This window comes from Microchirus variegatus (genome assembly GCF_963457635.1).
Source record: "Microchirus variegatus genome assembly, chromosome: 19".
NCBI lineage: Eukaryota > Metazoa > Chordata > Actinopteri > Pleuronectiformes > Soleidae > Microchirus > Microchirus variegatus.
The window spans coordinates 20,258,358-20,269,641 of record NC_139820.1 but is presented as its reverse complement, the minus strand read 5'-3'; the positions used below and the strand labels follow the sequence as shown (position 1 = coordinate 20,269,641).

The following is an 11,284-nucleotide window of genomic DNA, read 5'->3' as shown; positions in this document are numbered from 1 at the left end:
AGCTTTTTGTTCTCAAAGTATATGAATAAAAACTTGTCCTGTGCTTCTATAAAGGGTAATCCTGGACTTCAGGGTCTGGAAAGCCTTGCCAGAGACAGGGGATCACTTGAGGCTTACTTTGGACCTGGTGAGGGCTGTGAGAAGAACAGTCACTGTGCTGTAGTTAAGGATGAAACTGATAAAAGTTGGCAAACCCCAGGAAGCGTTGCAGTTGCAGTGTTGTTTGTTTGCTTTTCTAGTAAGGAATCTTCCAGACAGTTTCAAGAGGCCAAGATCACATTCAGCATGTTGATCTTCTGTGCAGTGTGGGTGGCCTTTATCCCTGCTCACATCAACTCACCAGGCAAATATGCAGATGCAGTGGAGGTTTTGCCATCTTAACCTCCAGTTTTGGCCTCTTCGTGTTGCTGTTTGGACCCAAATGTTATTGTAATGGTAAATTCAATTTCTCTGGCTCAGAGCTAGAACTGCCCATCACCCGTTACCTGCCCAGTACAGAATACCAGGTCCTTTGTGTATAGTGTATTGTATATTGTGTATTGTGTCTAGCCTGCACCTCCCTGCATCACCCGCAGGGAGCCAGCTCCCCGATACAATACAGTAGACAGAGGTGTGAAAGCACCGTCTGAAAAGGTAGGCACTTTGTCTATTGGAGGAATGCGAAAGAGAAGTTGCTCAAGTATGTGTTGAGTGCTCACTGCTCGAGGTCTTTCTCCAGCAAGGATCACTCCTGTGAAGAATTCCCGCAACAGTAATCATTTTGAGACTGGGGATGCACCAATCCGATTTTTTCACCCTTGATACCGATATCTTGAAGTTTAGAATCGGCCGATTTCCGATCCGATTCTGATAAAGAAAAGCAGCGCAGAATTTTGGTAACAAACGATATGTCTGATTGTGTGGAAAAGACTGGGATCATTCTTTTGGGAAAGGCAATGTACTGAATTACTTATTTTTTTAATAACTGTGCACCAGTACATCAATCTGATATAAACCAATAGCTTCACAAATGTTATGAGAGCAGCTGGGTCCTTTAACCCATTGACGCCGGGAAAGCATTGCCGCATTTCTACCATTAGAACCGAGGGCGCTGCTGTGTTCTAACATTGACGCCGGGAAAGCGGATATGTCAATTACGGTGTACTTGTAAAGATTTCTCGTCACAATGATTTGAAATGGCTTGGAGCAAACATGGAGAACTTGGACAACGAAGACATTTCAGAGGGGAGTGATTGTGAGGAGTTTCTCGGCGCTGATGACATCCTTGCTAAAAACTTTGAAAGCGCTGAACCGATTGACCGGGATTTATGGTTACTGCATATGTTCGAAGATGACGAGGTCGAAGATACCGATGAGGAGTTTGAGGTTTTCCAAAGTGACTGGAAGACGGATAATTTCCACCGTAATCGACTGAGTGTTTTTAACGGCACACCAGGGGTGAAAGTGGATTTACTAGCAGGTGCCACAAGGCTGCAGGCATTCAATCATATTTTAACGGAGGAACTTTGGGCGCATCTTGTTACTGAGACAAATAATTACAGTGACCAGGTTCAACAAGCTCCATCAAAAGCAAAGACGGCAAGGTGGGTTAGGGTTACTGTAGGGCACTTAAACTCTTCTGCAAGGCTGGAAACAGAAAGCTCCACCTCAGCCTGGGTATTAGCCCAAACTGAAGGCACCACATCTTCATCCTGCAAGGGAGCATGGTCTTATTGATATTCTCAAGGCTGCATATGGTGCCCTGCTTGAGCTGGTCCACTTGCTCTGTACCCTTGAGGGTGGCATGGTACCAGCGTCCAAGACTCTTAACTGGCTTCTCTGAAATGGTGATAGAAATGGTCCTGGACTCGGCTTTATTTCCATCCTGGCCCGCTGGATGTTCTCCTGCAGCTTGTTCAGCGGCCGCCTAGTACACGCCTTGGTTGTTGTGAGGATGATCATATCGTCCATGAAGGCCCTGATGGGAGCCAGACAAAGACCAGGTTTGAGCTTCTGCCCTTATACTACCCACCGAGAGGCCCGGAGATGATGACCTCCATAGCCATTGTTAAGGCTAGGGGTGAGATGGTACGTCCTGCCATTATTCTTCGATTATATTTCTAATCGTTGCCATGCTGTGGTATACTCGTCAATTGTCAGGCATAGCTATATGTCTTGGAAATAGGATTTGATGAGGCCGGTGATTGGTTCTGGAATGCTGAAATAGTCCAGTTATTAAAGCTATCAGCACAGGACCAAAGACCGGGCCTCCTGTTATTGTCTTCCACATTTGCTCCAAGGCTAAAAAACACTCCGTAGTATCTTAGCAGTAAAGCTGTTTGTGGTGTGCTTGACTGACCATGAACTCATTCTGCAGTCAATGCAATATCTGAGTTCTTTTCACAGAAGACAGTGTACCAGTAGCTGCATTTGCACTTTTGACAGGAACGAGGAACCTTTCAAGGTTCAGGTAGTTTAATGGTTTCTGTGGGGAACTTTGTTGTACAATAGCAACAACCACATACAATCTAAACCTGTCAATAACATAAATACAATCCCAAATTCAAATACATTTATAGGGAGTCTTAAAAGGCAGCAGGGCCTTTAATTCTGCATTGTATCTGTGGTGAGATGGAAGCGACAAACTCTCACTGTGCTAGGCTAATTTCCCATGGATTAAAGTTTAAAACATGTCCTGCAGATTTAACTCAATTATTAATTTGGTTTAGATTTTACATCATCATTTTACATTCGCATTGTACAATAATGTTACATTGGTTTGCAGAGTTAAAACAGAAACAGTTCTTCCAATTTCTTCAGATTAATAAAATGATGAACCATCTTGCCTTGTTGTTCACACAGCCACAGTTTAATAACAGATACAAGTTTTTATTCATTCATTCATTTCCAAAGCATATCCATGTGACTAAAATACTGGACAACAACAAACACACTGATGAAAAACTCAGTGAAAGATAAAAAAAAAAAATGTAAATTACACATGACGTTGCTGAGGACCTGCCCATACAGCTTGTTATTCTGCCTTGATAGGTGATGTGAAAGAATAAACATTGTCATAAGTCAATAAAAGATGATGTGGTAACTGAACTCAGTAAAGAGATGAACCAGAGCAAAGTCATGAGGGTATTTTTAGATAACAAGTTGCTCTTGCTAATGTTGTACTGCTGCTTATTCTCTGTGTCCTCCTCTCTTTATTCCCCCTCTTGTCAGTTACAGGGACAGTTTAATCTAAATGGGATGCACAAAACTGGAGATGTGATTCTAGGTGGAATTTTTCCAATCAACTACTTTTCTACTGATCCTGACCTGACTTTTACCTCAGAGCCACAGCTGCCTACCTGTTACGGGTGAGTCTGACAGTATCCATAGTTGTGAAACATGTAACTTTACATAGTTACTGTATAAAGTATTTGTGAAAAGTAAAAACAATATATTTGTGTCAGTTTTTATATTATAGGATTCAGACAGGCTCAGACCATGGTCTTTGCTATTGATGAGATCAACAGAAAGTCAAACCTGCTGCCTAATGTGACTCTGGGATACAGTCTGTATGATAACTGCTTCCAACTAGGAATTGGATTTTGTGCAGCTCTGTCCTTAGTCAGTGGTCAAGAAGAGCAAGTTACATTAGAGGAGAACTGTGTAGGAACTCCTCCAGTCCTAGGGATTGTGGGAGATCCTACCTCTTCAAATTCTATAGCCATATCTGCAGTATTAGGTTTGTACAGAGTGCCTATGGTAAGTTTTTAAATCTTCCACTTCAATCATTATCGTGATTAATTAATTTCTATTATGTTATTTTTCCATTTAATGGAGATATGACAGTTAGGTATCAACCTAGAATATTTGAAAATATTAGAAACATTTTAACTTTTCTCACAAGAAGTGCACTGCTCTCTTTGCAGGTGAGTTATTTTGCCACATGTTCCTGCCTGAGTGACCGAGAAAAGTTTCCATCTTTCTTTAGGACGATCCCGAGTGATGCTTTTCAGGTGAAAATCTATCTACAAAAAGAAAAGAGTGTGTCACCAGTCATGTTATATGTTTCATTGACAGAGTTGTGTGGTGTCAGATATACAACACTTAAAGACAGTGATTATGAGTCTTTGATGAACCTGTTGAGCAGGATTTCTAGTAAAGATGATTCCAGCATGTGCACTAATCCCTCTGCTCTGTGTCCACATAGGTGAATGCTATGATTCAGATTCTAAAACACTTTGGTTGGACTTGGGCAGGTCTGATCCTCAGTGATGATGATTATGGAGTCCACGCTGCCCGATCCTTTCACTCTGATCTGGGTCCAGCTGCTGGAGGTTGTCTGGCTTACACAGAGATTTTTCCCTGGGGTGATGACCCTGCTGAAGTGAGGAGAATAGTGGACGTGATGAGGAAATCTACAGCTCAGGTGGTGATTGTGTTTACACACAAGGGCCAAATGATCCAACTAATGGGTGAGGTCAGTGCCAATTAATGTATGTTAATGTATGTATGTTGCAACTCGGGTGGTGATGGTGTTTGCATATGAGAGTTGTGAAAATATATTATTCATGAAATTTGTTTTGTAGAATCTTAAAGCTTTCTGCATCATGTTATACCTGTAATTTGTTATTTGCTTTGAGTAAGACTGCTTACTATGACAAATTGTATTTTGCTTGTGATACTTAGTAAATCACAGTTTTGTGTATGACACCAACAGTGGAATGTAGTTTACATGTTCCTGGTATGAAAGTATGAATGTATAAGAATATATTGGTTAATGCACATTTAAGGAGTTAGAATGCACCCGTCAGAAAAATTAATCACTGGATTCCGTTTGCAGCTCTACCATTTGTGATTAACGTAACAACATAGACCCTATGCCCGTGCTGCAGCTAGCTTCCAAGCTCTTCTTGATTGATTTGCAGTATACAAGTACCTCAGGGTGTTGTGATGCATAATGACAGTAAACTTAGAATACACAAGTCGAGACATTTTTCAGTGACTGCCCATTTAAGGGCAAGTAGCTCAAGTTTAAAAGCGCTGTAGTTTCTGTCATTTCTTTCAGACCCCCGCAGGTTTGAGGGCTCAGTACCACCCCAGACAACTTCATCAGTTGTTACAATGAAGGGTAGACTAAGGTCAGGAAATGTGAGTATGGGAGGTTCCAGCAGACACTTTCTTAGGCTATCAAATGCTTCCTGGCACTCTTCTTTATTTACAAATTGTTGTGATGGGGCCTTATCAGCCTCCTTTTTCACTTTGCCCATCAGTGCATGTAAAGGCCTTGCTTGTTATGCAAAATGAGGGACAAACTGCATGTAATAAGACATGAGGCCCCCTACCTGCCTGACTTCTTTTACAGTGCCCCAGCGCACCGCCTGTATTTGGGGGCCCCACCGTGGAGCCCGGCCCGAAAGAGCAACGTGGGCCCCTCTCCAATGGGCCCACCACCTACATGAAGGGTCATAAGGGGCTGGTGCAGTGTGATTTGGGTGGCAGTCGCTGGCCGGGGCCCTGACGACCCAATCGCAGGCTGTGGAACAGACTGCCTGCTGACATTCGCACCACTACTGACCTCAACCTTTTTAAATCGAAGCTGAAGACACACTTTTTTAGATTGGCTTTTAACTCTGACTAGGGTAGTCCTTCTCCCAGGTGTACTTATTTTACCTGTTTTCTACTCTATGCACTTTTAGAAGGCCTCTAACACCCTGCAGCACTAGTAGCACTTTCTGTTTTTATGTATTGTTTTTACATATTGTTTTTATGTTTTTATGTATTATTTTATTGATTTTATGTAAAGCACTTTGGGTACCGTCTGGCTATTGTAAAGTGCTATACAAATAAAACTTGATTGATTGATTGATTGATCGCGGGACAACAACCCTAGCTATGGGGACATGGAATGTCACCTCGCTGGGGGGGAAAGAGCCTGAGCGGTTGCGGGAGGTAGAGCGGAGATAGTCGGGCTCACCTCCACGCACAGTCTGGGCTCTGGAACCCAACTCCTTGAGAGAGGCTGGACTCTCTACTACTCTGGAGTTGCCCAAGGTGAGAGGCGGCAAGCTGGTGTGGGCTTGCTTATAGCTCCCCAGCTCAGCCGCCATGTGTTGTAGTTCTCCCTGCAGAAAGAAAGGGTCGTGTCCCTCCGCCTTTGGGTGGGAGGTAGATCTCTCACTGTTTCGGCTTACGGGCCGAACGGCAGTGCAGAGTACCCGGCCTTTTTGAAGTCCCTGGAAGGAGTACTGGAAAGTGCTCCAACTGGGGACTCCATGGTTCTGTTGGGAGACTTCAACGCCCATGTGGGCAATGACAGTGTGACCTGGAGAGGCGTGATTGGGAGGAATGGCCTCCCCGATCTGAACCCGAGTGGTGTTTTGTTATTGGACTTCTGTGCTAGTCACAGTTTGTCCATAACGAACACCATGTTCAAGCAAAAGGGTGTCCATCAGTGCACGTGGCACCAGGAGGTCAATGATCGGCTTTGTGGTCGTGTCATCTGGCCTCCGACCGCATGTCTTGGACACTCGGGTGAAGAGAGGGGCTGAGCTGTCAACCGATCACCACGTGGTGAGTTGGATCTGCTGGCAGAGGAGGAAGTTGGACAGACGGCAGACCCAAGCGTGTTGTGAGGGTCTGCTGGGAACGCCTGGCGGAATCACCTGTCAGGGAGGTCTTCAACTCCCACCTCCGGGAGAGCTTTGACCAGATCCCGAGGGACGCTGGAGATATTGAGTCAGAGTGGACTTCCTTTGTGGACACGGCGTTTCGAAGCTGCAGCTGCAAGGTGTCCGGTGCCTGGAAGTAAGGAATGCTGTCAAGATGAAGAAGGAGTTCTATCGAGCCTGGTTGGTTCGAGGGACTCCTGAGGCAGCTGACAGGTATCGACAGGCCAAGCGGGAAGCAAAAACTCGGGTCTGGGAAAAGTTCGGGGAGGCCATGGAGGAGGACTACCGGTTGGCCTCGAAGAAATTCTGGCAAACCGTCCGGCGCCTCAGGAGGGGGAAGCAGTACTCCGCCAACACTGTTTACAGTGGAGGTGGGGAGCTGTTGACCTCGACTGGGGACATTGTCGAGCAGTGGAAGGAGTACTTCGAGCATCTCCTCAATCCCACTGACATGCCTTCCCTAGATGGAAGCAGAGGCTGGGGACTCAGAGGTCGACTCATTCATTACTCAAGCCAAAGTCACTGAGGTAGTTAGGAAGCTGCCCAGTGGCAAGGCACCGGGAGTGGATGAGATCCGACCTGAGTACCTTAAGTCTCTGGATGCTGTAGGGCTGTCCTGGTTGACACGTCTATGCAGCATCGCATGGCAGTTGGGGACAGTGCCTCTGGAATGGCAGAACGGGGTGTTGGTCCCTCTTTTTAAAAAGTGGAACACTGGACCAGCTCCAGCTCTATATCCTTCGCAGGGTGCTCGAGGGCTCATGGGAGTTTGCTCAACCAGTCCACATGTGTTTTGTGGACTTGGAGAAGGCTGAAAGCCGGAAGGCAAGGCTCTCAATTTACCGGTCAATCTACGTTCCTACCTCACCTATGGTCATGAACTTTGGGTTATGACCCAAAGAACAAGATCCCGGATACAATCGGCTGAAACGAGTTTTCCCTGCATGGTGGCGCAGTGCTCCCTTAGAGATAGGGTGAGGAGCTCTGTCACCCGGGAGGAGCTCGGAGTAGGGCCACTGCTCCTCCACATCGAAAGGATTCAGCTGAGGTGGCTCGGGCATCTGTATCGGATGCCCCCTGGACGCCTCCCTCAGGAGGTGTTCCGGGCATGTCCCACCGGGAGGAGACCCAGAGGAAGACCCAGGACATGCTGGAGTGACTATGTGGCTCGGCTGGCCTGGGAACACCTTGGGGTCCCCCCGGAAGAGCTGGAGGAAGTGTCCTGCGAGAGGGAGATCTGGGCGTCCCTTCTCAAACTGCTGCCCCCGCGACCCGGCCCCGAATAAACGGTAGAAGATGGATGGATGGATGGAGACATGTTTACAGCCTTTTTCACCTGGTTTGGCTCAGTTACAGCCACCTGGAAGTACCCCACCATCAAGTCCAAAAAGGAGAAGGGTTCTGCATGACCCACAGCATCCCGCTACTCTCCTAGGGAGTGGGTAGGCTTCAAAAGCCAGTCTGTCTTATGAGTTCATCACACACAGGTGGTGAGGCAGAATGTGACAGGCCTGCAGTGGATTGCCAGTGAAGCCTGGACAACAGCTGATGTGCTCCAGACTCCTCACTTCATGCCGTACCTGGGTGGAACACTGGGCATCGCCATTCCTCGAGGAGAAATACCAGGACTCAGAGACTTCCTGTTACAGATACGTCCTGATCTACATCACAACAACACAGATGGAAACAGCATGGTGAGAATTAAATATTTCAATCTGACATGGAACTACCAACAATTAAATAGTGTCATTATTTCAAGAAAACCTTTTTCTTTTATTTTTCTCAGGTGAATCAGTTTTGGGAACACACATTTCAGTGTAGATTTGCACCACCTCCAGCAGGTTGGGTGGAAGCTGGAGGAGAAGTATGTACTGGACAAGAAGTTATAGAGAATAAGTTATTGGATGTTTCAGACCTCAGGTCAGAGTATAATGTGTATAAGGCTGTGTACGCTCTGGCGTATGCTCTTGATGACATGCTGCAGTGTGAGCCAGGGAGAGGACCTTTCAGCAACAACACCTGTGCTCATTTACAAAGACTGGAGCCATGGCAGGTGAGATATCAGTTTACACTCCATCTCATTTAATTATTTGGTTTGTGATGTCCCTGTACATTTTAGTGACGGTGGATTGCAATTCCAGGTCAAAGAGTAAGTTAATAATGGTAATACCATGTGACTTGCAAGGTGTAAAGACATAATGTCTTTATTCCTGCAATTATCAGTATGAGTTTTTAATTGTAGGTACTGCCGTGTTCACAGTGATCCATAATACTTATATTATTACACATAAGTTAAATGAAGTAATTTCCATCTAGGGTTTGATAATATAGCCTAAAACTAAGATCACATTTTAGGCTATAGGGCATCACTCAATACATTTCGCAATAATTTCAAATTAATCCAATTGAAGCATAATTCAACACCAGTCTGTTGATTTAAATAGACTCGTCGAATGTCGTGCTTAATTTGCAGTGCTTAATAAATGTATTAGACCACCCAATGTAAGGTTAATGCCACAGCTGCCCTAAATTAACAGCATTGTTATCATTTGCTATGTTTCTGTAATGGTTAACACACCAGTATGTAGAAGCTCTTTTGTAGAAACTAAAATTATATTTTAATGCTAAAATAAAACTATAATGTCATTGAGACGGGCAGCAGCATAGATTATTGATTAAAAAGAAATATAACTATATCAACTTAAATTATCGCGCAATAATAATACTACTGCTGCTGATAATATTAATAGCATCGAAACTGGATCTGGATCCTGCAACCTGCAAAATGAGAACACAGAGACAGAGAGATTAATTTCTTGGAATTCACTTTATTTGTCAAATTAATAACAATCACACTTTTAGTTTCAAAGTTTTTTGAAAAGTTTTTAAAGTATTTGTTTTCTAATTTTTATGACAGGTAGTCTAATACCTCTGTTAGGCACTGTACATGACAAACTTCATTTGCTTGAGATCTGTGATCTTAAATGATTAGAATGTTTGATGTTTTGATAGCTGTTTCTTTTTCTTGTTTTCCTTATATATCTTACTCCAATAATCAAAGCTTGTGTATTACTTGGACTTGGTAAACTTCACCACAACATTTGGTGATGAGGTATCATTTGATGAAAATGGTGATGCCTTACCTGTATATGACATCATGAACTGGGTGTGGCTCCCTGATGGAAGGACTAAAGTTCAAAGAGTGGGTGAGGTTAAGAGGTCAGCCTTCAAAGGTGAAGAACTCACACTGGATGAAGACAAAATCTTCTGGAACTTTGAATCCAAACAGGTAACTTCTTACTTTTTCAGATGACCATCTCTTTCCCTTAATCATTATAGATGAGTCTAACAGACACTGATGTTTATCCACACAGCCTCCTCGGTCAGTGTGCAGTGAGAGTTGTCCTTCAGGTACCCGCAAGGCCAGAAAGAAGGGGGAACCTGAGTGTTGTTTTGACTGTGTCCCTTGTTCTGAGGGAAAGATCAGCAATACAACTGGTGAGTGTAATCTTTTAAACACCACAGTTCAGAGATGTTGTATAAACATGTATCTCATCACCCTCTTTTCTCAGACTCCATGGAGTGCACCAGTTGTCCAGAAGATTTCTGGTCCAGCCCCCAGCGTGACCACTGTGTTCCTAAGAAAACAGAGTTCCTCTCCTACCATGAGCCTCTGGGTATCTGCTTGACAACCACCTCACTGTTGGGCACATGTATCTGTGCTGTTGTTCTGGGCATCTTCATCCATCATCACAGCACACCTATAGTTCGTGCCAACAATTCAGAACTCAGTTTTCTTCTCTTGGTGTCGCTGAAGTTGTGTTTCCTCTGCTCGTTGCTCTTCATTGGACAACCCAGATTATGGACTTGTCAACTAAGACATGCAGCATTTGGCATCAGCTTTGTGCTTTGTGTCTCGTGTATCCTGGTGAAAACCATGGTGGTTCTGGCTGTGTTCAGGGCCTCCAAACCAGGAGGTGAGTCCAGTCTGAAGTGGTTTGGTGCTGTGCAGCAGAGAGGGACAGTTCTGGTTCTGACTTCTGTTCAAGCAGCAATCTGCACTGTCTGGCTTGTCTCTGCTTCACCAGTGCCTCATAAAAACACCCAGTATCACCGTGACAAGATAGTTTATGAGTGTGCAGTTGGGTCCACAGTTGGTTTTGCAGTTTTACTTGGTTATATTGGTTTACTGGCCGTCCTCAGTTGTTTGTTAGCTTTTCTCGCAAGGAATCTTCCAGACAGTTTCAATGAGGCCAAACTCATCACTTTCAGCATGTTGATCTTCTGTGCAGTGTGGGTGGCCTTTGTCCCTGCTTACATCAACTCTCCAGGAAAATATGCTGATGCTGTGGAGGTTTTTGCCATCCTGGCCTCCAGTTTTGGCCTCTTGGTGGCACTGTTTGGACCTAAATGTTATATAATCCTTGTGAGACCAGAAAGAAACACAAAGAAAGCCATCATGGGTCGTGGGACCATAGAGTAAAATGGTCAACACCCCTATTGCACTCTCTGATGCTCTGTATTTTAGAATTGTGTTGAAATTACTAGATCACAATGCAGACAATAAAGATGTTGATAATAAATATTGCAAATTATGTTGTTTATTTTTTTCTAACCACTGATTATTCCAGTGTTGG

At 44.4% G+C, this 11,284-nt stretch overlaps 2 protein-coding genes across 2 annotated transcripts in view; both read left to right on the top strand.

Annotated features, from left to right (window-relative positions):
• The window catches only part of LOC310941034 (NACHT, LRR and PYD domains-containing protein 3-like), a gene marked incomplete at both ends in the record, with an annotated part of 313,773 nt that overhangs the window by 88,074 nt on the left and 214,415 nt on the right, over positions 1-11,284 (top strand). The gene's annotated exons all lie outside the window — the stretch shown is intronic.
• On the top strand, positions 1,192-11,130 carry LOC310940549 (extracellular calcium-sensing receptor-like; the record flags this gene model as incomplete). Its single annotated transcript, XM_083905538.1, has 10 exons — positions 1,192-1,437; positions 3,211-3,347; positions 3,444-3,738; positions 3,906-3,992; positions 4,187-4,456; positions 8,135-8,341; positions 8,434-8,700; positions 9,709-9,936; positions 10,022-10,145; positions 10,220-11,130. 10 exons carry the CDS (start codon positions 1,192-1,194, stop codon positions 11,128-11,130), a joined length of 2,772 nt encoding a protein of 923 aa, XP_083761664.1.